Source organism: Chaetodon trifascialis, chromosome 11, assembly GCF_039877785.1.
Source record: "Chaetodon trifascialis isolate fChaTrf1 chromosome 11, fChaTrf1.hap1, whole genome shotgun sequence".
Classification (NCBI taxonomy): domain Eukaryota; kingdom Metazoa; phylum Chordata; class Actinopteri; order Chaetodontiformes; family Chaetodontidae; genus Chaetodon; species Chaetodon trifascialis.
The window spans coordinates 8717350-8742448 of record NC_092066.1 but is presented as its reverse complement, the minus strand read 5'-3'; the positions used below and the strand labels follow the sequence as shown (position 1 = coordinate 8742448).

General features: G+C 42.5%; 4 protein-coding genes and 1 non-coding gene across 5 annotated transcripts; 3 read left to right on the top strand and 2 right to left on the bottom strand.

The window, feature by feature from the left end:
• The first annotated feature begins 4918 nt into the window (after positions 1-4918).
• Positions 4919-9304, top strand: oprk1 (opioid receptor, kappa 1). Its single transcript, XM_070974092.1, has 3 exons — positions 4919-5174; positions 5964-6316; positions 6726-9304. The coding sequence occupies exons 1-3, from the start codon at positions 4930-4932 to the stop codon at positions 7262-7264; spliced, it is 1137 nt and encodes a 378-aa protein (XP_070830193.1). The 5' UTR covers positions 4919-4929; the 3' UTR covers positions 7265-9304.
• A 3027-nt stretch (positions 9305-12331) lies between these two features.
• Positions 12332-17470, top strand: chmp5a (charged multivesicular body protein 5a). The gene is made up of 8 exons (XM_070974255.1): positions 12332-12497; positions 12904-13008; positions 13101-13147; positions 13860-13953; positions 14148-14219; positions 14804-14912; positions 15635-15750; positions 17015-17470. The coding sequence occupies exons 1-8, from the start codon at positions 12429-12431 to the stop codon at positions 17063-17065; spliced, it is 663 nt and encodes a 220-aa protein (XP_070830356.1). The 5' UTR covers positions 12332-12428; the 3' UTR covers positions 17066-17470.
• A 938-nt stretch (positions 17471-18408) lies between these two features.
• On the bottom strand, positions 18409-18500 carry trnar-ucu (transfer RNA arginine (anticodon UCU)). Its single transcript is given in 2 exon segments — positions 18409-18444; positions 18464-18500. It is a non-coding gene; the product is annotated as a tRNA-Arg (tRNA).
• Positions 18501-18785: 285 nt separating this feature from the next.
• bag1 (BCL2 associated athanogene 1) lies at positions 18786-21603 on the top strand. Its single transcript, XM_070974247.1, has 7 exons — positions 18786-18909; positions 19545-19673; positions 19768-19850; positions 19928-20041; positions 20146-20253; positions 20338-20400; positions 20489-21603. Exons 1-7 carry the CDS (start codon positions 18873-18875, stop codon positions 20576-20578), a joined length of 624 nt encoding a protein of 207 aa, XP_070830348.1. The 5' UTR covers positions 18786-18872; the 3' UTR covers positions 20579-21603.
• On the bottom strand, positions 21419-24901 carry myl12.2 (myosin, light chain 12, genome duplicate 2). The gene is made up of 4 exons (XM_070974248.1): positions 24786-24901; positions 22801-23010; positions 22396-22557; positions 21419-22153 (listed from the first exon to the last, which is right to left on the bottom strand). The coding sequence occupies exons 2-4, from the start codon at positions 22982-22984 to the stop codon at positions 21981-21983; spliced, it is 519 nt and encodes a 172-aa protein (XP_070830349.1). The 5' UTR covers positions 22985-23010; positions 24786-24901; the 3' UTR covers positions 21419-21980.
• Between the last annotated feature and the right edge of the window lie 198 nt (positions 24902-25099).

Genomic DNA, 25099 nt, shown 5'->3' with positions numbered 1-25099 from the left:
GGTGGTAACACTGTCGCCTCACAGCTAGAAAGTCCCTGGTTCGAATCTCGCTGTGGGCGCTGGGCACTGGGCGTGTCCTCCACCATGCCTTTGGTGCCTGCTGCTTGAGGAAAATAAGGGGCCTTTCTGTGTGGAGTTTGCCAGGTGTTCACCTGGAATATCCTCCATAAAAATACCCCCACTAAAAACATGCAAGCAGATCACCACCTGACCAATGGTGACGAAAAGGAACTGGTCCCCGGGCGCTGATCGACCGGCAGCCCACCGCTCCTGGTCTGCCATGGAGGAAGGACTGACCATGGATGGGTCACATAGCGGGATGGAATTTCACATATGCATGTTTCCTCCTCAACTGCATGTTGTGTGTAAAAATGTGACGAATAAAGGAATTTCTTCTTCGTCTTCTTCAGAGTTTTAGTAAACTAACGTTGAGCCCAAACTGAGCCAGAAGGAGAGTTGTTATGGGACTTACACCAAATGAATAATAATGTTGCTCCCCATTTCTGTGTGCGTGAACACACTGTAGGTTGGAAACATGGCAGCCACGTCACCTTCAAGGCCATATAATATGTTAAATTTTGTAAAGCATCTTTCATACAAGAAATGCAAACAAGAAAATCACCAGGACCAAAATCTTCACAGGAAGAAAAGAAGAAAAGAAAAAGAGGAAAAGAAAAGAATAAAACCCACTCGATAATAACAGTAAAAAGCAGGATGAAAATAGAAGCATCAAGGGTTTCCACACTCCTCTTATTCCTTTACTACAGTGGCAGGCAGCAATTTCAGACTTAATAGGCGAGAACTCAAAGTATTTCGCCTGGCATACGCGCACACACACACACGCAGTTGTGCATCCATCATTTCTGACTCGGGGACATAGCGTGACATTATTATTCATTTACATTGTGGGGACTTGTGTTTTGTCCCCATAAGGAAGGAAGTCACAGCTAGTTACATGCTGTATTTAAGAGATATGTTTTAAGCTTTTCTAGGAATATTTGGCGAGCAGCTTCCCTGATCTATAGGTTGTGTGTTCCTGACGAAGGCTGCATCCCCGACTGTCTCTCAGCGGCTTCTGGAAACCTCCACTAAACCAGCAGCAGATGATGAGCTTGTTGTGGATTTCTGCACTCAAGTGGCCCAAAAAAAAAAAAAAGATTCAAACTGATTAATTCATATTAAATGGAATAGCTATTGTTACCATTGTGTACTGTCATCCAGTGACTATTAAAATAAAATCCTCGCTCAGGGACTAAGTGAGTGTCACCATGTATGTAAATGAGCACCACAGCAACCATCAGGTGACATATGCACACACATGTACAGTACTTTGATGAGGACAGTGATGAACAAAGACCATGTCACCCCTCTTTTCTTCCTTTTTCACACTCTCCGGAGATTTCAAACGAAGCGCCGCCGTGAATATAAATATTCTGCTGAAGAGAGTGAATGTAGTTAGAGAAGTCAAGCAAATTGCGCCACATCTCATCAACAGGAACACACGATAAAAGCCTGAGTGGAGGACAGAGGGGAACAGTTTGAACAGTTTATTCTAAATGAATAAATCAGATTTTAGTCTTATTGTGAATCTACGCTGTGATGAGTCTTATCTTTGAGGGGTAACATAACACCCAGTTTTGGCATGAAAACATCCACTTCACAAATTTACAAAATGCATTCAAACCCACACGCACACCCTGCGGTTACCACACGACCACTTCCTCCCACCCCCCTGCTCTGATCATTGCTCCAGAGATGTGGTGTGGAGGGGCAATGGGTGGGTGAACATGACATTACTCTGTAATTCAGGAGTGTGCTGCTTCAGACTACATTTTTTGCAGATTTAGGGATATTTTGTTTTTGGTTTAGAGGACAGAAAAACTGGATTTTCTCTGGAAAAAGACAGATAACTACTACTGCTGCTGCTGCTGCTGCTGCTGCTGCTGCTGCTGCTGCTGCTGCTGCAGTGAATACTGTTGACTGGGAGCAGAACCTGAATCGGCTTTACACACAGCTGCAGGCACAAGGATGTGACTGTAATTCAGTTGTTGATTTATGCAAGATAAACCTCATTACATCAGTAAACTTATGCATGCAAAGTGAATACCGAATGTCTTCAGAGATGAATATTATGACTTACATGAGCAGACTGGCTGCTCTACTAGCAGTAGAAGTCGAAGTAATTATCATATCAATTTCTTGTACATCCATTACATCCATATTGCTGTGAACTTGTGGTCTGCGCCTCTCTGCCAGAAAGGCTGGCAGACTTGATGGATTGTGCATTTGGAACTTAATGAAGTCCAGACATTTGGATTCACGACTGAACATGTCATTTATGAGAACAGAGCAAACCCAAAAGCTTAATGGGAAACAATATATCCAGTGAGAAATATCTGTAATAGACTATTTGGTAAAGTGATCCTACACTGTCACTTCAAAGCTACATCATATGAACAATGGATTAAGTGAGTGTGTGTAATGTGAATGATGATGAACCCATTCAACTCTACGCAGCATTTTAGCCCCTCTCAGCTTCAATGTTTTGGTTGACTTTTATTGCTCTCATCAACCATATCTAGCATTGATATGATAAGATAAGACTTATGGACAATAGATGGAACCAGTAAACTAAACTCACCAAAATGAACTGATGTTAATTCTCTCTTTCATCAGTAAGATTAATATCTTCTGTTTCAATGAATACAAGGTGAGCAGTGTTTTTTCTCCGTGTGAGGCAGGTCTGGCTGCGTCGTGGAGGCAGATATTCTAAAGTTTAATCAGTAATATTGTTGTGGGATCAAATGTGTTGCACTGCAGATGGGGAAGGGTTTCTGTCTGTGAAATCTACATTTTGCTATGGAGAGAGCTTATTTTGCATTGAAGAGCTGCTCGGAAATTGAGGCGTCTCTGTCTTGATCTAATATGGCGGTGGGTGTTCAGGGGATTCCTCAGGAGAGTGACAATGCAAGTGCACGGCTGTCACAAGTTTCACATCGTGAAGGATAAATGAAAGAAAGCAAAATGAGTCTGTAATCATCTGGTGAAGCACACTTGACAAAGCCTGGCTCTCCATGCAATCATTTGGGAAATGTCCCAACAAAAGACTGAGGGTTTTTTTCACGCTTTCACACATTTTTCATCCAAATGTGAAATGATCAAGCGCTAATGTCTTGGTGCTGAATTCCAATCCTCATCATGAGACCATTAATTGATGCATTTTGCTGAATGCAGAGTACCTCTGGAAGCGTGAAAAGGAATTCATTGTCAGCCCTCATGTACAGGAGGTTGCATAACAAACATTTCCTCTCCTCCTCTGGAACTCAAATAAAACGACCCATTTCAAGTGCCAAAGGAAGAGCAGCAGATTGTATGTGTGCGTAAACAGAGCTTTATTAGGGCTGAGGGTAAACACTGTCACTGTCTTTTTCCTCCTCTGCAGCTCTCATGATGTGATTCACCCTCTTATTACTGCCTGTTCAAGGTTGAAGGCGGACCTCGGTGAAGTTGTATCAAATATTTGTACGAGCAAACAAAGTCGAGCTTGTGTGGCCCCTAACAATAGCAACACACCTACAGAAAGGCTTTGTCCCTCAAGCAACACCTGGCCATGATGGGTCTCCAAGCAACGAGTGTTAGTGCATGAAAGGAGGGAAACAGCGCCCGCTTAATTATGTGCTGGTTGAAATCTGTCTTCTATCCGTTGGGGGAGAAAAAAACAAGGGAGACTGGTTATAGAGGAAGAGCCTGCAATTTCTGTCCGCATGGGTGTTTTCTTTATTCACAGCCTGATTTTCTTGTCATTCCGAGCTCTCACTGCTGCTACGTTTTTGTTGGAGGGATGATTAGTGGATTGTTTTAAGGAAACTGCACATGACAAAGGTGTAAACTGAGAACAGGGAGCTGAAAGGAAATAATGACAATGTAGCACATGTGATGCAATGAGCAGTTTTTATGTGAAGGCCTCTTTATAACAGTGCCTGTATCTTCTAATCTGGTGCTGCTGGCAGATACAGATGTAGTGGTCTTAAGGCTGCTGTTAGGTGTCCTTACGTCATGTCTCTTCAACATCTGATAGCACTCTGCATGTTTGCATCACAGTGGCAGTTCTCACAGGAGGTGCATGGGAACATCTCCAAGCAGGATTGATGGGAAAGTAAACATTTACAGAAATATGTGCACATGATATTGTAGAATACTTTTTCTTTGCCTAGTGGTAACTCATGAGCTCATCATAATGTAGAAAATTAAGATTTATTTAAGGTTAATATGGCTGGATGGGCAGGCAGATGTTTTAATAATTAGTGGTGCGTTTTACGAGGAAAAAAACATAATTAAGCAAATCTAAACGAAGGATACAGTGCATGTGGTAACTGTATCTTCATCTGACTGAGATAAATGTGGTTAGAGCCGTTCTGCTGGCTGGATCCTGTCATATCTGTTGGCTCAGCCTCTGATGTCACTGAATGAGCAGTGCGGGCTTCCAGTGCGCACCTTCGGGGACGCAGCGGTGGCACAGGCAGTGGATTTTCTGCTCGTCCACAACTGCACAGAAAGCTTTTGTTTACACCACACTGCCAGCAGCGGGATTCTAATCTGTGGCTGAGCGCCCAGTGGAAAACTCCTCGTCAGTGTTTCTGCATTTGAATGAACTTTTTGGAGGCAGAAAAACAGGTACGGTGGTCTTACGCTTCTGTTTTGATGTCCTTGAGCGCGGGCTGTTGCGCTCCGTTTTTTTCCACTTGAGGCATCATCTGTGCTGTTAGAGAAATGTGCTATTCTTGTGTTTTTTTTTTTTCTGCGGTCATCGTAAATCCAGCAGTCTTCGCCGACATCTGTTGAAGTTGAGCGGTCAGTTTACGCCCAGCAGCAGCAGCAGCAGCAGCGGCAGCAGCAGCAGCCCGGCCGGTGCAGGCAGCGATCAGCACCATGGAGAGCAGCGTGGTGCACATCTATAAAGAGGACAGGTGTCCCTCGGGACAGCCGGAGGAGTGCATCCCAAACTTCACATGGCAGCCCGCCTTATCGGACGTCTTCAACTACACACCCAACGGCACCTGGGACGCTGAACCCGAGCCCATGTCGCCCATCATCCCCATTATAGTCGCGGTGTACTCCGTGGTGTTTGTGGTGGGCTTGGCGGGGAACTGTTTGGTGATGTATGTCATCATCAGGTGAGTTTTCATCTTTGAAATATGTCAGCTGTGTCAAAAAACACAAAACACAATGTAGGTTCGAGTGAAATAGCGCGCGCACCTGCAGGCATGTGGCTCGTGAAGCGATGTGAAATTCAGTGCGTTGTTGATTTTTGGACATAAATGAACAGCAGTGAAAATGCTGCAACTGATCGACACAGAGCCATAAACGGAGATCATGAGACTGAAAATAAAAGTATAATTAAATGAGTTTTTCTTAGAGTTGTTTTCTTTTTCACCTCTGTGTTGTCGCACGTGTTTAAAGGTGGTTTTGGGTTTTTTTGGGGGGGTTTTTTTTTTTTTTTGGAAAGCTGAATCCAGCATCCAGCCTCAGCCATTTTTTCCTCACCAGTGACGACAGTGCGTTATAGATTGTAACAAGGTTTGTAGTGATTATAATGTCAGTATTTCCTCTCCAGGCTCATCCGTTCATGTAATGCTCCTTTTAAAGCCTCATAACGGTCCCTTCGTTTTGAATCTTGGATGGGAGTTCAGCCTTGATAGGCTGCATTGTAAAGCCTTAAGAGAAGATGAGAGGGGGAAAGGCAGTCCTTCCCTGTGGTTCCCTGTGTTTGTAGTATTTTAGCTGAAGTTAATCTGTTTATCCAGGAAAAGAGCTGATCACCTTGGTGACTAATCCTCATCTGAAAAGTAATTTCTTTAACCTTGTTCTTCTTTGAGAGGATTTAAACAACACAAAAGTGAGACAGCTGACAAACAAATGCATTCAAGCTCTTCATGTTCCCATGTGTCCCCCCTCTGCAATAGATACACCAAGATGAAAACAGCCACCAACATCTACATCTTCAACCTGGCTGTGGCCGACGCCCTGGTCACCACCACCATGCCCTTCCAGAGCACCGACTACCTGCTCAGCTCCTGGCCGTTCGGCGAGGTGGCGTGCAAAGTCTTCATCTCCATCGATTACTACAACATGTTCACCAGCATCTTCACGTTGACCATGATGAGCGTGGACCGTTACGTGGCCGTATGCCATCCCATCAAGGCCCTGGATTTCCGCACGCCCGTCAAGGCCAAGATCATCAACGTGATCATCTGGGTGCTGTCGTCTGCTGCTGGGATCCCTGCCATGATACTTGGCAGCACCAAGACTAATAACGGTAGCTTGACCTTGCACGCATTCACACTGCTTTGTGCTTGTATGACTCCACCTTTGATGTTCAACAGTGGTTGCAAGTCTGTCTTTCTGCTCTTATCTGTCTGGTTTACTCCACCTTTGTCTCTGCAATGGAGAAAAAATTCCTTCTATCAGCTGCACATGAACTCATACAATTTCAAACTTGAAGAATCATTGCAGCCTAACATCCTCTCCTTGAATTATCTCAATTGGCTGCAGGAAGCATCCTTCACATTCATTATAGCTACTTGACCAGATGAAGCTATGACAGGTATAAATGGGTCCTCCTTGAGAATGAGAAAAGCTTGAAAGATGCACTGCTGCTGCTGTGTAAAATATTTTTGATGATTGTTCTCTGTATTTGGTCAAATCAGTTCACTCTCTCTTAACAGGAACTACAGAATGTGCCCTACAATTCCCCGAACCCTACATTTACTGGGACACCCTGATGAAAATCTGTGTCTTCATCTTCGCCTTTGTGGCACCCGTCATCATCATCACCGTCTGCTACACGCTGATGGTCATGCGGCTGAAGAGCGTGCGCCTGCTGTCAGGCTCACGCGAGAAGGACCGCAACCTCCGCCGGATCACGCGCCTGGTGCTGGTGGTGGTCGCCGTCTTCGTGGTGTGTTGGACGCCCATCCACATCTTCATCTTAGTCAAAGCGCTGTCAGGCAACGTGCCCGAGACCACTGCCGTCATGGCTGCCTACTTCTTCTGCGTGGCGCTGGGCTACACCAACAGCAGCCTCAACCCCATCCTCTACGCCTTCCTGGACGAGAACTTCAAGAGGTGCTTCAGGGACTTTTGTTGCCCTGGAGCCCAAGGACACAGAGACTGTCAAGGGGTGAGCCGGGTGAGGAGCACCCTGCGGGACCACTCCTGTCCCACAGAAGCCCGGGGAGATATGAGACAGGCCAGACCCGTATGACTAGCCATGGACATGTCCTCTATGCCGTATCAGGGCTGGGAGGACTCCAACGACCTGGGACTGACTCAAATCACCACTGCCATCTGAGGGAAAGGCTAAAGAGAGCGATTGTTGTTTATCCAACATGGTGGTCAGAGAACCCAAAAGCATGTTCACTTACAGGATAATGTGGTGATATTCTACATTTTTCTTATTGTCAACAAATCCCATCAAATGACTAAAACCATCAAAGAGCTGATCCTACAAACTGGTCCTGCCTGTGGGGCCAAATCCTGGTCATGGTTATTTTTTCATTCCAAGTGTCCAAGAAGTATGCGTATCAATCCGCCGCTGAAAATAGTCCCCACTAAATACACCATTTCCTCTGGTTAGAGTAATATTTGCAGAAGTCTACAGCGCCCAGCTTCAATTACTTCAAACAAAATAAAAATGAAACTACATATATTATTTGTGACTTTTAGAGAAATCAGAAAGAACTGAGTGACAGACGAGCTCATTGTTGTTCTTGGTCTTTGTGGATTTGTTGATTCAGAAAAACAGAGAAAAACACCAGGCTTGTCCTTTCAGATGATGTTCAGATCAAAAGCCTATGAGACAGTGATTCTGCAGCCTCCAGGATCACAGCCCAGCCACATGCTAAATCATTGTATAGTATTAATGTATAAAGTCCCTTCTGAAGTATTGATGTATTAAAACTATTATGATATTATTTTCCACACTGTTGACATCAAAAGATCACAAAAGATGTCCACACAAGACAAACCAAGAGTATTTTATTATGTAGCTTATCACATTTTGTTTATCTGACCTGTAAATTGTCCTATAGGTTCTCACATAGAAGTGATTCGTATAGTTCTGACACGTGTCTAAAGATCAACGCTGTTTTGTGCACAGAATCAAAATCAGTAATTGCACCTGATTATTTTGGGGAGCTAAACCACATTATGAGCTTTGGTTTAAACTCTGTTTCATGTGAATAGCAGTTTGGTGCTTTGCTGTATTGTAAATGTGTGAATAGTCTATATCTTTGAAGAGTCTCACTTTAGCTGTAAACCCATGTAGAATATTGAATAGCCTCTCAGGGACCATCCTCCATAATTCGCCACAACACGATACTGAATCAAAGTATTTTCTCCTTGACAAGACGGTTGACATTCAGCGTTGACATATCAGCGAGTACATTCCTTTAAAGCCAACCTTTGTGCTATAAGACACTATTTTTATCTGACGCCGCTTCACACCTTGGAACATTTAGAGCTGCTGATGCTACATCTCATCAAGGAGATGTTGAATATTGTACATTGTGCTGTCAACCTGGTGTGTTCTTACCTTGTCAGAGATACTGGTACATGTGAATCCTGGGCAGAGGGCTCCAACAGTTGGACTGACAACAGCATACTGTATCTACAATAGGGCTTTTTGTGGTTAGTGCAATTTAATATTCAGACTGTAAACTCCTGCTCAATGTGTTATCTTTAGCTTGATAACTATGCATATTTGAGTTCATCATCATGAAAATTAAGCTGAGTGATTCGCTGTGTTTGGTTTCCTCATTGTAGCTCAGTAAGGCTTGTGAGGGTTTTTCTTTAATGCCGAGAGCTAACCATTCATATATTTATCTGTCTAAATGATGATGATACAGTGGTGATAGCAGAAAATGTGTTTCGTGCCTTGTTTTGTGTGCCTTATTTTTAGCTATTCTGCTTGCTCTAAGAAACCAACAATTAGCCACATCCATTTTTGTGGTGATTTTCCTTCAAGTGCATATGAAAGTATATCCTGATATAAGCTTGCTGTGTAAAAATGTAAGCCTCACTGAGTACATCCCACTGTTAGCTTGGTTACAGTTTCTTAACTACTCCTTTAATGCTGTAACTTACTCGTTAGACATGATTGTATTCATAAACAAATGATCCAGGTCTGAGTGCCATATGTGTATAACGTGCTGCTGCATCGTATCACTGTATCTTGTGGATCTTTAAGCTTTGAATGTCAAAACATGCTTCATACATGTGCAACTAAGTCATAATAAAGGTGTAAAACGTGAGATGTGCTTCATTTTCAAGAAAACAGTAGATAAGAGGGGTTTCGTCTCTGTGCTCAATGATATCCAGGTGGGTTTGACAAAGACAAAATGTGGATTAGCGTCACAGAACAGCCATGGCAATATAATCCACCTGACCAATGAATCATGGCTTCTTTGAGTCTTTTATTAATGCCATTCAACTCAGACACAAAGTTAGTGTTTCCATGGTGAGCGCACTGACTGAAAAGTAAAAATCCGATGCTTGTTGTATAATTATGAGCCGTTGTGTGTTGGTGGCCTTGCCTAGGAATTGGCAATGACTGCAAATTCAGCCACTGTGCGAGGATCTTAAGGACATGCTGGTGCTGCTGTGCCTCTTTGATTGCTCAAGTATGAACAGGCGTTTGAAGGTGGGTTCAAAGGTTGTTGCTGAGAAGATCTGCATGAAGCTTCGTGTGGTGTGGCGACAGATGGCCAAGATAGCCTTGATAATCATTTCTACATATCTGACAGTTCAGTTCTTGCTGTACTTCAGACCTTTTCTCTGCTATCTCCTCAGATCCTCCTCTGATACACACGTGTATCACCAGCAGGGGTTTACACCACCTTCCTAAGGTCCTACATCCTCTGTGCTTGCAGAGGATGACTGTTTCCATTTGTTAAAATAACTAACACTACCTATGTTTATGTTGACCTGACAAAGAGCATGGCAAGATGCACACTAAAGAGAGCCTGACTTTGACACTGGACTCCACAGTTTGCATCCCATCATCTACCAAAAGTCAACATAGTGTTGATTCTAAATACAAGGCTGGATTATCAACTGGCCCCGAAGCCCCAGACCTCACCGTGGCCAAAGGCTCCAGATTTGCTGTGTAGCAATTACCTTTTGGTACATAAATTAATTGAAAGTATGTTTGTGCATACTGCATGAGCCCCTGGAGTATATTATTGACTGAAGCAACAGGTCCTGTTTAATTTTCAGGACCCATTTTGTAGTAGTCCCTGAGGAAAAATTAAGTTTTATGGTCTTTATTACTTTAGTATATAATGAGCCCACAACTAAATAATACATACTCAGCACACAGAGAGTGGAGGCAAACAGGTAGGAGGTTTGTTGTTTTCACCTTGTTTTTGCCTTGTGGACAAATTTTGGATTAATTTGGTGCTGCCTCACGTGATCCTAACCTTAAAGCAAAGAACCAGATATTTCCCTCAGGAGTTGATAGAGCCCGGAAACAGAAACAGCAGATGGATGTGAGTGACTCACATCCATCAGGTGACTGAAAACGCGACTCCAAATCAATGATAATGTTGCTCCGTAACTGCTGGATGTGTAAATAAGCAAGTGTTTGCCAACATGTTCACCTCATTAACTTAAAAAGCTGATATTGTGTCACTGTTGTTTCTGCTTTCCTGAGTGCCAAAAAAATCAGCTGCTGCAGGTTTAACCAAACAAGACAGACCAGGAAACAGTCAGACCAGTTATTGTTGAAGCAGTCGTTTGTATCTGATTTAGAAAGCAATGACTGTTTGTAGTTTAGTTTGGAGGACAGGTCGAGTAGGAGTCGCTAGTGCAGTGACAAAGATGAGAGATCATATCTTCAAAAAATGAAACCACTATCGATTGTGAGCACCAAGCCAATGTGGACTGGAACCCTGCTGTCGGTGCTGCTATGGTGGGCAGTGGTTTCCTTTTCATTTTATTTCAAATTACAAAGGACAGAGTTCTGTGCCGTTGAGGAAGATGTAGCTCTCTTTACAGGAGCTGACAGACCTGATAGCGCCCAGCGATCCTCAGAGATTTGAGTGGCAAATTAAATCAATCAGTCCTTGTCTGCATTCATGAAGCTGTCAGCCATAATGACCAAAATTACTGGATTTTTTTCTATTCTGTCTCTGTCTCTCAAGGCTAGTGTGCATTAGTAAGCCACTGCATATAGCCAGGTTCAAGAACAGGCTCTTGTGTCTAATAAGGCTCTAATAGGCCTCAATGTCCAAAGGAAAAACTGTCACTCAGCGCTTGCTATATAGCACATGCTACAGATAACAGACAACTGGGATTTAAATATTCTGCTAATATTATGTGCTATTAATTACAGTATATTGATATCAGTACAGTTGATTGCACTGTTAACGGTTTTAACAAAATCGTAATAAGTAACTCCTTATAGATATTTTAGAAGATATTAATATGAATAAGTTTGGGGTTGCCAAGTTGTGAAAAAAGTCTCTGGCTGGTGTTGATACTTTTCTGTTCGGCAGTCATGCAGCTTCTGGGTTCCTCACTTTCTGACAAGTCCTCCTGTCTGCTGTGATTAATGTTAATAAGATGTTAATACATGGATTTTGGTTAAGCATCATGCAGCAGGATGATAAACACCAGCCAAAGAGAGTTTTCACAACCTGGCAACACACACACACACACACACACACACACACACACACACACACACACACACACACACACACACACACACACACACACACACACACACACACACAAAATGCCTTGATTGATGGCATATAACGAGATTCATAGCCAGGGTCTAGAAATATTCTATTCTCTTCTCCCCACCCAACACCCAAAGAAGTAAGCAGTGTGTTGTTGTTTTTTTAATCTTATATTATTGTGCATGTTGTTTTCAAGCTCTTATGTTCCACTCTGCAAGAATTAGGAGTCTGGGAAAGAGTCACCAAAGCATTAGTGAATGATTTATTAACCCTGGATAAATCCACGAGTTACAACTTATAAATTGTGCCTTATCATAAAATAGTTCTGATTAATTGCTATCTATGGCAGTGATGCGAAGTTACTAAGTACATTTACTCAAGTACTGTATTCAAGTAAAATTTTAGTCCTATCTGCAGCGTGGAGGTAACAAAGACTGAGGAATAATGCATTGTCGATGGGGACAATAGGTTTTCACTAACGCTGCAATCCCTTTGCTTGCCACACGGGGGCAGGCGAGTATTAAAATCCTCATTGGTCGCAACTGATTTCCTCAACCAATGGGAACCTTTTGCGTCCGAACCGTTACTTCCGGGTGTCTCCAATGAAAAAACCCTTTGGCATTTGAAGCTTGTTTTGTTTTAAGAGGAAAGCTACGAGCTACGTTCCCACAAAACGTTTAGAAAATGAACAGAATATTCGGACGCGGAAAGCCGAAAGCGCCTCCGCCGAATCTGTCGGACTGTATCGGGAATGTAAGTCCTGTCGTCCTGAGATATATTGTTACTTATGTCGGTATTATGTGACCTAACGGTGCCGTTACTCTGTTAGCATATGGTCACCGTGCTAGCTAGATATCTAGCTACAGTTACTAAGCACTTTCTACTACAACACCACCAGTCGCGCCTGATAAATGTCTTCCCTCCTGACTGCTAAAGAGATTTATTTGTTATCCACAGCCGTCTCTCACGGGCTTTTAGCCGTCCAGGTTATCTCCCTTTCTGTTTTCCTCCAGCACACACACACACACACACACACACACACACACACACACACACACACATACACACAGACAGTACGCACAGGCACGACACATTAACACTGTGGCTGTATTTAGTCTGTCAGGAAGTCATTACAACTCAGTCTGATCTCCTCACTCAGGTGGATGCGAGGGCGGAGTCCATAGAAAAGAAGATTGGCAGATTAGATGCTGAACTCGTGAAGTACAAGGATCAGATGAAAAAGATGAGAGATGGGCCCTCGAAGGTAACACACCCAACACGACAGCCATAATCATGAGGGACACAGGCTTGATAATACAGCAAACATCAATTTTATTTATTCCTCTCTGGACGCAGAACATGGTGAAACAGAAGGCGATGCGAGTCCTGAAGCAGAAGAGAATGTGAGTCCTACACTGTTTAATTTTGACACCAAACAGTATGTAAGCACGGCAGATACTAATGATCAGTGTCAGCTTATCACAGGTGTGTCAGCATCTGGGTGCACATAGGCTGTATCAAATACTGTATATGTTAATGCTGTTGTTATTTAGCTATTACATCACTTGTCAGTCAGAGAGAATTCAATTTTCAGTTGTAAAAAGTCTCATTTAGTGCATGTCTTGATCACAATAAATCTGTCATAAAGTATTTACGGGGCGGCACGGCGGCACAGCAGGTAGTGCGCATTCCCCACAGCAAGAAGGTCGCCGGTTCGATCCCCGGGTCGGGCGGGGCCTTTCTGTGTGAAGTTTGCATGTTCTTCCCGTGCATGCGTGGGTTCTCTCCGGGCACTCCGGCTTCCTCCCACAGAACAAAAACATGCTCATTATGTTGATTGGTGACTCTAAATTGCCCTTAGGTGTGAGTGTGAGCGATTGACTGGCGACCCCGCCTCTCGCCCGTTGACAGCTGGAGGCTCCAGCCCCCCCGCAACCCCGAAAGGAATAGGCAGTATAGAAAGTGGATGGATGGATGGATAAAACATTTGCATTGCATTGTTAAAAATATTAGCAGATGACCTCAGAAATGGGCTCCGATGAGGACTGATGTTCAAAAAAGACTTGTGTGCGCCATACAGATGCTTTAAAACCAGCTGTGTTCTGTTCCACGTAGGTATGAAGGTCAAAGAGAGCAGCTGGCTCAGCAGTCTTTTAACATGGAGCAGGCAAACTACACAATCCAGACGTTAAAGGACACCAAAACAACAGTAAGACCCACACTGTTAGTTTGTGTTCGCTTTTTTCAAAACTACAGATTTAAGCCAAACTCAACATGTACGAGCCGCTTCTTGTCTTGCTGTCTTCTACATCTGCAAATATGCATGTGTCTTTACCAGGAAGGCACGATATGTCCAGTGACTAAGCATACCGCGTATAAAAACCTTGTATTTTGTGTTTCTAGGTGGAGGCCATGAAGATTGGCGCAAAGGAAATGAAGAAGGCTTACAAGGATGTCAAACTCGATCAGATTGATGTATGTCTGTTATACACCGCTACACTGCTAATGCTGTCACTCAGCAGTTATATACTGATGGTTGAGGTTACACAAGTTATCAGTACCAACAAAATACAAACACATTTTTTCACAATTTGTACAAGCAGCGTTACTTAATGTATGTCAAGACATAGACAGCAGTGAGTGGGGATTCTGGCCAGATGTGAGACTCACCACTGTTAGATGTTCTTGTCCAACTTATATAATAAATGTACTTTTTTTTTTTTACATGTATATATTCTGTTATTCATATTTCTAAAACTGTCACTGGTTGCTACAGTTTGGAACAGTAGTTTGCCAAATTCCTTAGTCCCACTTCAATCAACAGTAAAACTGTAAAAACAGTAAAATAATGTGTTCAGATGAGCAGATTTTCCAGGTCTTGTTCATTTACAATGTCCTCCTCTGATAAATTATTATTTCTTCCTAATCATGTGTAATCAAATGACAAATCAAATAGATAAAAACAGTAAAATTACACTTTAATGGGAGTAAAAATCATTATTCCAGCTGTTCCAGTTAAAGACTGTCAGACATTAAAAGTGGTCTGTTTGAACTTTCAGGATTTACAGGATCAGCTGGAGGACATGATGGAGGACGCCAACGAGGTACAGGAGGCCCTGAGCCGCAGCTACGGCACCCCAGACATCGACGAGGACGATCTTGAAGCAGGTATACTTGACTGTCTCCAGCACATTTATTTCACATTCACTTTCCAGGCGCCTTCATCTACAGAGCAAACCAAATCAATATAATCATCAGCATTTAAAACAAGATAATAAGAACAAGTAGAAAGCTCTCAGCACTCCACAAGTCGAGCAGAGGCCGTAGACTTACACAAAATATGATTCACAAGTAACCGGTGAGCTACTGAACCAGATGCCCGGTATATACGACACAGTCTGTCATGGTGGATTGCGTGATGGATACACCGGCTGTGTGTGTGAAAAATCAGGCTGCACTGGTTGGTTTGGAGGAGCCTTTGAAGTGGGATGTGCCTTCTTTGGTACTTCTTACCTGTTCTGCAAAGAAATGCAGACTTATGTGACCAAATTGAAAGTTTAGATGGAGAAACAGGCAGACACATTTTCTGTACTGTTTGAAAAAAACAAAAAAAAACAAAAAAAAAAACGCCTTGTTCCAGACAAATAAAAGAAGCGATCATTTGGAGAGGAGAATCGTTGTCTGGGGTCTGACATGAGCGCATTGTTTTAGTTCCTAGAAGCTGCCCACAGCATTCTGATGCTGAACGTCAAGAAAACAAACAGCTCCAGACTGAAATCTTCAAACTGATGTAGCTGTTGTAATGCAGCATTTGATATTAAACAGTCATGTGCAGTTATGAAATAGAGTGTTTTTTTGGATAATTTAAGTGTCGACAAAACTGGTTTCAGAGCTGGACGCACTGGGTGATGAGCTGCTGCTGGATGATGACAGCTCCTATCTGGACGAGGCCTCAGCTGCCCCGTCGATCCCTGAGGGAATCCCCAGCGACAGCAAGACAAACAAGGTAACAGCAAATCTGAACAGCGCGGAGCGCAGCAATCGGCAAACCTGACATTATGCTCGAGACACAGGTTGGACAGTTACGCTCTTCGCTGGGCATCTTTCAAGTCTCTGGAACGCTGCATACGGCACTGTCATTGGTCGATGTACAGCACGCATGCTGAAGTCAGGATTTAGGCTGAATCCCATTTCACCCCTTGGTCCTCCCCCTTGGCCCTAACCCTCCGTTTTGCGCGTTCACGTGGAGGGGTAGGGGTGTCCCAATTCCCATTATGACGGAGGGGTAGGGGGAAGTGGTAGGGCTATGTACCCCTCCAAACGGAGATTTTTCCGAGGCACACTCCAAATGGAGGGGTACGACAGATTTCTCAGAATGCCTTGCAAGACCGGTATTTTCTCCATGAACGAAGTTTTAAAATGTACGAAAACCACTTTATTGTCTATTTTAACGTTGTTTCAATGTGTAGTGGTCATTTTCCTTGTAAAAAAAACCCCGAAAAAAATCGATAGTAGTCAAGGCTTCAGTTACGTGGTTACCGTCGCCAGGCTGAATGCCACTAGCGGTGCTCTGTGGGCAGCCCTGATGATAATCTGCAGTGATAACGTTATCAATAATAACTTTGGCAACCTCGCTGCTGGTATTCAGTTACATTGATAGCGTTGTGGGATACAACATGCAGGAATGTCATACACAAATTGAATGTGATGGTAGCATTAGCTCGTCGCATCTGCCTACGTAAGAGGCAGCAGCGACTACTGATGACGTACGCGATTGTCGAAGGGGTGTCCCAATTCAGAGGGGTTGACTTTCGGCCCTACCCCTTGGCACTCCGTTTCAAGGGGCAAGGGACAAGGGGTAGGGCTAAGGGGTAGGGGTAGAAAAGAGAAATGGGATTCACCCTTAGGAGTCTGTGTTGAGAAAATGTCAGAACTTCCCAAAATGAATGAATGTATCTCAGGCTGCTCTTTTAGCTGCATTTCTATGTAACAGTACGCTTAATCTGACGACGGGGCAACATGCTGTTCACTATGATTGATTACAAAATAATTTATTCAACATGCCCGACCACTGCCATTAATCCTGCCGCCCACGTAAAGTAAATGTTTCTTGTAGTAAGTGGGCTAAATGTGTGAAACTCCTGGTGTTTTCAGCTGTTAACAAGCAGCTCTGAGACCTTCTGACTGCATCCATCCTGTTTCACATGAACCAGCTAAACCAGTGTGTTTGGAGGTCTGTTCGCTGAAGTGTCTTCTTCTCTTGTTTTCAGGACGGTGTCTTGGTGGATGAGTTCGGCCTGCCACAGATTCCTGCCTCATAAACACGGGATGGATTCAAGCTACTGCACAACTGAAAACACTTTTCTATGTAGAGTAACATTTATACATGTCAAACCATTTGACCTGAGAACGCTACCGTTTCGAAGCCGTGTTGGGTTGTGTGTTTTTACCACTACCGTGCTAGCATGTGGCCTTGTAACATACTGAACCTTTTTTAAAAACAGTATTCCCCTTCCCTTTCGTCCTCCTGTCAGTCTCGTCCATCAGCAGTATGACCGAGTAATAATTTATTTCTCTCTGTTCTGTTTTTATTCTAGTCTTGTGTGTTGTTTCGTCATTAGCATTTTGTTTGAGTTCTCACAGGTGGAGATGATTTCCCACTGCGCCCGTTCGAATGTCTGCAGGTTATTTGAAACGTGCAAAATAAAGGATGCGTTTTAATTGAACCTGGAATTATTTATTTATTGATTGCTGTCTCATTCTTCTTTCTTTTGGTGTTTTCAATCTCACCTTAGCTTTGTTGGCTTTGATTATTTTATCTTTGATACCTTTGAGCTATTGCGGACTGAATTCAACTCGCAGACCTTGACTTTTATGCTGCTGGCCAACAGAATGCAGAATTACACACTTTATTAGGAGTTGGACTTGTGGTTAAGTATTGTTTGCTGCAGCTTAATTCTGAAAGTAAGCTGTATTCCTGCACTGTAAAACCAGTGGTTTGCTGTCTGTCAGTTACTCTAAAAATATGTGTCGTGCAAGCAGAATATCAACTGCAATATTAATGTCAATAAAGCAGCGGTCAGACGTTGCTCTCATGCAGCTTTTTGCTGTGCGATGAGAAGATTGATACCACTCTCAGTTAGCTTAGCTTAGCATAAAGACTGGGGGTGGGGGAAGCAGCTAGCCTGGCTCTAGCTGAAAGTGCTCAACTGTTATTGAATGAACTGCAATGAAACTTTCTACATTCAAGTTCCCCAAGGGATGAAGCCTGCTAAATCTGGTGGTTCCCTTGACTTTGCCCCGGGCACCATTTAGTCCTCTTTTTCTTTTTTCTTTGCTTTTGAAGGACACAAAATTGTATTTATCATAATGTACTGCAATCAGCTCATAAAATATCCAGTTTTTATGTCTTAGTTTTAAAATGCACAATGTAAATTGCCCATGTGTTGCTGAAACCCAAATTGTAAGAAGAAATTTTGAAAACAGTGTCCTCAATGCTAACTGAATTCGTCAACATCTCTGGAGATGTCCATTTAAATGAAGAAAAATTTAAAAGAGGTGTGAATATGGCTGTATGCTGTATGTTCCATATTTACATCGTTTGAACGATGTAAGGCCGCATACAAAGTTTTAGGCAAACACGTAAGATCTCGTTTTAAAAGTCCGACTCTGGTGGGACTCGAACCCACAACCTTTGAATCACTCCTCTGGTGCTTGACTAGAAGTCCAATGCGCTATCCATTGCGCCACAGAGCCAGGTGGTTGAGGTGCAGAAGTGAGCACAGAACTTTTGTGTGAAAGTTCGTTTCTGGGACTGATTTTGGAAATACTTAGCGATCGCTTTTCGGATATGACACCACATGTTAAAGTAAAATGTTATATGCGGAATTAAATGCGATATGTTGGGCATTTCTTTTTACATACTTTTTGGTTACATCACTGGCATGATCCGTTTTGTGTATGCTTACTTCATGCATTCTGTATGTCATGTTCCGTTAATATAAGATAAACACATAAAGTAAAAATAAATCCGTAAGAACTGTTTCCGGTGTATTCCGGAACTAGTTAGCAACTAGCTACATGTAGCTGTGTGATTCTTACTGTGATTAAAGGACGCCCAAAAGCAAAATGTCAGAGCAAACGATAACAGTGACAGTTGCATACGGTAATAAGATTTTGCATGATCTTACACCATTATTTCAGATGATAGATAAACATAAAAATGTAAGTTTACTAATCATCGACCATCGCTCGAGTAGCTAGAAAAAGGTTAGCTAATGTAGCTAGCTTTGACTAAACATTTCCGAGTACTCACTAAAGTAACTAGTTTAGCTAACATAGTTCAGTTACTTTATGCCGAAATATATTTAAAAGACCTGAATGAAATATTGCCCTCGAATAAATATACTGTACTCAGATTTAATCTATATCTGTTTTTGGTTAATCGTTTTTACTTTTAAGAGTACTTAATTGATTTATTTATATGTGTATGTTTTGGTTAAATAAGTAGACATTACTGTAAATGATTGTTTCCGTTATATCCAGAGTATTTTCAGATACTTCACATCACAAGCCTCGAGGTTAACATTTATTAATTTGTGATTCAGTTCAAATCCGTTCAGTTCATAAGGTTCAAAGTATCATTTAGAGGTTTTTGGGGTGAAATGATCAGTCTGGATGGTCATGATTTTATGCAAGTAATCCACATTGTTCCAGAAAGGTTATTCAGAAAATAAGTGCCACACAGGGAAGCGATCACACTGACATTTGCAGCTATATTTCTTTTTTCTCCCACTCCAGGATCTACAAAGCACAGCATCACATTAACTGGCCAGGATGATGGGAAGGGTCCATTTGTCAAAGACCTGTCAGATGCTCTCACTCAAGCTACTGGAGTCCCCCAAACCTCACAGAAACTCATCTTTAAAGGTACACTGTAGGTCTCTCTTTTCTTTCACAGCCAAGTGGGCTTGAATATCATATATCCAGCTCTAACCTTGCCCTGTCCAACCTGACATTCCAGGAAAATCACTGAAGGACATGGAGGAGACTCTGTCCAGCTATGGAGTTAAAGAAGGCTGCAAACTCATGTTGATCGGAAAGCGGGTAAGGCCTTTACATGTGTGCTGCCCCTGACGTGTGACTGTGTATGTAATCAAATACTGACAGTAATCTACAAACAGAACAGTCCTGAGGAAGAAGCTGAACTGAAGAAGCTGAAAGACATTGAGAAATCCGTGGAGCAGACGGCTAAAAAGCTGGAGAAGGTAGACGGCGAGTTGACTGGACTCAAGAACGTAAGAAATCGATCATCAGTTAAGTTTTTTTTTAAAGATGCAGAATCTTCCTGCATTGGCCGGTTTCTGTTAAAATCTTACATTATCTCCCATTTCTTCCACAGGGCTTCCTGGCCAAAGACCTCCAGGCAGAGGCGCTGGGTAAACTCGATCACAGAGTGAAAATAGCAGCTGAACAGTTCATGAAGATCCTGGAGCAGATCGACGCTTTGGTAATTATTTTGGTGCAAGTGTTAATTTTTGTGTGCATGTTTTTTTTTTTCATGTCACATATAACAAATAGCTTCTTTTAACAGAGTCTCCCAGAAAACTTCAGCGACTGCAGAATGAAGAAAAAGGGACTTGTAAAGACTGTGCAGGTAAACCCTTTTTCACTGTCAACAAATGTTTTCATTAAAATCAGAATACTGACTATTACTGTTAAGTGTGATTATCTTCCGTCAACAGGATTTCCTGGCCCAGTGTGACAAGATCGAGGCTTGTATATCAGATCACCTATCAAAGATCCAGTCCAAAAATCTTGCCCTGGCAGAGTAGAGCTACAAAGTCTCCCATATCATGTGCTATACATTGCTCTGTGAGCAAGTGCAAATTGTACAGAAAACTTCAAGTGTGGAGCAGCTCTTTGTCTGTTTGTTGTTGACATGATGTGTGTGAGAGAGCCTTCATCACAGAGAACCCTGTGAACAGTGGGAGGCTGGTTATCTGCGCCGATCCTGGGTACAGCTGGGATACTTCTTCTCGGTTAAAAACCTAATGAAGCAGCCCTCAATATTATAGCCACAGTCACACTGTGAAAGGATCAGAGGTGCTTTAAATTGTGGCAAAATACAGGATGTTGATCCCCTCAGAGCATACAAAACTAGAGCTGAATAGAACTGCCACAAGTAAGTGTCTATCAGAGTATCCATGATGATGTCATTACCCAGTATCTGACTGACTATACAACAATAAGTAAGCATGTTTTGTTTTTCTTCATATTATCACGTACAAACATATGGCAGTTTGTACACACACAACCAAAAGTATGTGGACACCCATGAAAAGTGTGTTGTCCACTCTTCTGGGAAGGCTTTTCACAGATTTTTGAACCTGGCTGCAGGGATCATGAGTGAGGTCAGGCACTGGTGTCGGGTCACAGATTAGTCCCAGTTCATCCTAAAGGTGTTGGATGGGGTTGAGGCCTCAGCTCTTAGCAGTCCTCACCAAACTGAAGTGTTTTCATGTAGTGACAGGAAACTGTCCTCCATGAACTGTTGCCAAAATATCAGACATAGTCGATCAGGAAAAACTGAGAGGCATTTTTCATTTCTGCCTGATGCTGTAAAGATAAATGAATTGAGAAAATATTTGTTGTTCTCGCCCACACCTTAATAAAAATTGCTGAGGTATTTATTATTCTTCAGAGGACGGTCAGTACCAAGCCTGCACCTGCTGTTGAATACAATAATTGATCCTGTTTAATCATTTATCTTTGACATGAAGTGTGAACTGTGGATTGGTATTGCTTTAAACTATCATATTGTTTTAAATAAAACCTTGTGATTCATTTCAGAACACAATTCGATCTCAGAACTTTTCATTTCCAACAAAACATAAGTGATTAGGTAAAACCGATTCAGCCACAGTAACAGACTCCTTGTTTCAGTTTATTTGCAGCTTAATCCACAACAGTCTTTTCATACATCTTTACTAGCTTATACAGACCCTTCAGTGGTGTTTTCACAGATGTGCAAATCAGCTTTGAGAGTAAGGTTGAGGAGTTGGTGGGGGGTCCAGAGGTATGGTCCAAAAAGCAGCTTAAACAAATGACCTTCAGTGAGCTGCACCACATTGAAGCTTGCTATGAGCCAAATGACAGGATACAGCTGTTCTAAGTGGACACCCATTAAAGATAAACAGCATACAGAATAACCCTTGTCCAGAGCTGCTTCTGCCACTAATCGTCTTTGTCCTTTGCGCCGTGCTTTAGTATGCGTGTGAATGCTACATAGTTGAAGTTGCCTTTCTTGTCAATGGGCGCCTCTCGGAAGAGCTCGTCCACTTCTTCATCTGTAAACCTGTCACCCATCGTAGTGAGCAGCTCCCGCAGGTACTCTTCCTGGATCACACCTGAGAGAGACGACATTTTTCATGTCAATATAAAGAGAGGTAAATGACGTACAGTGTTACGCCTACCAGGCTGCAATTCGGAGGTAGTGCACATACAGACGGACAACCTAAAAACATAATGCCTCTGGCCAAGTCTGTCGCCAGCGTGAAGGCATAATGGAACAAAAAATGTCCTGACAGCACTGGGCCTGGAGACACTGAGAAATGGACTCACTAGAAACTTTAACTAAACTTCAACCCACCTGTGCCCTCCTCGTCAAAGCAGGCAAACGCATTACGGATCACATCCTCGGGATCAGTGCCGTTCAGCTTCTCCCCAAACATGGTCAGAAACATGGTAAAGTTGATCGGGCCTGGCGCTTCGTTCATCATTGCCTCCAGGTACTCGTCTGTGGGGTTCTTACCTGGGAAATAGAGCAATGATGATTTATGACACTCACTCTCAACCACGATCACACTGAGAACATATTAGCTTCACAATAACAGGTGCTAGTATAGGTTTCTGCCTAGTTTTCATTTCTTTATCTCTCATCTTTGTTAAATTACAACTCAAAGGAACATTTGTCACTTAAACAAACATTGCATACAGTTAAAAGCAGGACATTTACTCTTAAGTATTTCATGTCTAAATGTATTGTTAAGTTTACCTAATGACGCCAGCATGTCATGAAGGTCTTCTTTGTCAATAAAACCATCTCTGTTTTGGTCAATCATGTTGAAGGCCTCCTTGAACTCCTGAATCTGAGACTGGTCAAACATAGCGAACACATTGGAGGTGGCACGCTGAGGACGCTTCTTGGTGTTCTTTCCCTTGGCCCTTTTGCTCGACATGTTGGCGGCTGGTAGGTCCCCCTCTCCTGTAATACAGATGATATCAAGGCTGTCAACAAGAGCTCAAAAATATGGTCTAAAACCTGCATCGCTATTGTCAAATGTGACTCTCATTATAAATGTTAGTATGGTAGGTATACATGTTCCTATTCTGGCTTATACATTTGTTTAGGTTGATTAGAGTAGTTGAGGCCATGGCTCCATTCTTCAAATATGGCTTTATTATCCCAGGCTATGGTTATATTCGCAGAACAGTCCTGTTTATTCTTGTCCAGCCAACGTCGTCCTTTAAACACAGTCCAAGTGCCGCAGGAATGACGTATTTTTGTAGTCCAATCATACAAAAAGCCAATGGGATTTTTCCATAGCATTTTGGATTATTGCAAGCAATAAGGTCTGTGGCAGTTTAAGATATTTACACGTTTTGTTCAGCAAAATAATCTTCACAAATGCACACCACTTAAAATGTAGTCGCAGAAGTAAAAGCCAACGTCAGGCTATGAATAACCTACAGTGCGGTCGCATGATTTCGACGTCATCGCCCTTAAGCTTCCTACTACACTATACTGTCCGCACTTTCACATATAATGAGAAATCTCAGTGTTTGAAAGCTTGAGTTAGAATATTTTGGCGAGAGCGCGAGTACAAACACAACGAAGCCACAAAGGCGAACTGCGAGCGTTGAGTTTCTGCGTGCGGCGTGATGATGTTTAATGTCCCCGACAACCTCTGCGGTCTCATGTACCCACTTGTTAGCAACTGTCTTTTTAAAGACACGTAGAAGCTTCAAAATACACGAATGGGGTATTAAGGGATGTACTTAATATAGCAGAATAAAACGTTGAAATTTCTTTGCCTTGTCTTCACCACAGACCATGTTTCAGGCATGTAACTGAAAATGTCCGTACCGGAAGTGCCAGACTTGTTGATGTCGATGAAGTTACCATTAGCAACTGTGAGCAAGCAGACACAGTCAAATCAACCAATTTTCAGCGAACTGAGTTGAGTAATTAATCTTCCTTATATACTATAATTTAACTTCTAATATCTGAACGTGACTCAGATTGGCCTAAACTGAATTGTTTGTTTCAATTCTGTGTAACGTACAATTTTCGGGCTACCCGTTGAAATGCCATAATCAATAACCATGTTTTATGATTCCACTGGTCTTATTACAGTCAACTGTGAGTGAAAATGACTTCATGTATGGGCCCACTGAAAAAGGTTTCATCATCATCATCCAACACCTAATCAACAATGAGGCTGCACTGTACAATGGCTCGATGTTAGTTGATACAGCTGTTGTCAAAGTTATATGAAATTATGGCAACTTACATAACTGTACATAACTAATTTAACTTGGCAACAAGAGCACAATGTTGTGACTTGGACAAAATCTGTTTAACTTTAGTGTCCAGCATGCTGTCAGCTGTCATGGGGTTAGCACAACAAACGATTTTCGCGTTAGCTTGGAACAAAATAGCTAACAATAACAAGAGCAAATGCAAAATATGGGTAGGTCTATATAGGTCGTGAAATAGTCAGTGATCTGAGAAACAGTCATTTCCTATGTTAGGGTTGTAACATATTTTTGCAACCCAGCTTTCTTCAGAAATCCCTGGTAGCATTAACTAAACATACCAGCTATTACTGCTTAGCTAGCCCAATGTTGACCTAAATACCGGACCAACCAAGCTAGCTTAAGCGAGCTACCCGAGACCAATTCACAGGACAAAACATCAGTTTTCTGTGGCCTTAATGAACACATTTACAGCCAAAGCCAGCAAATCAATTCACCCACCTTAAAGAGTACAAGGATAACTGCTGACTAGTTGTGCACACAGCTATCACAAAATCCTCCAGGATGATGAGGAGAAACCATCAACGCTTCTATCCTGTTTCCCAAACTGACCAATCACAGCCGAGCTGGAAGGAGCCAACAGCCTGGAATATTCCATGTTGTCTTCATATCTAATTTTTCATGGGTGATTATATCGGACCTAATGAGTTAGTTAAACAGCGAAGTTTGAATATGGAAAATAATTGTGGTATTTTTACACTCAGACAACTACCTAAGCATCGCTCTTATTTTGTCAACAACTTTGTATTTGTCCG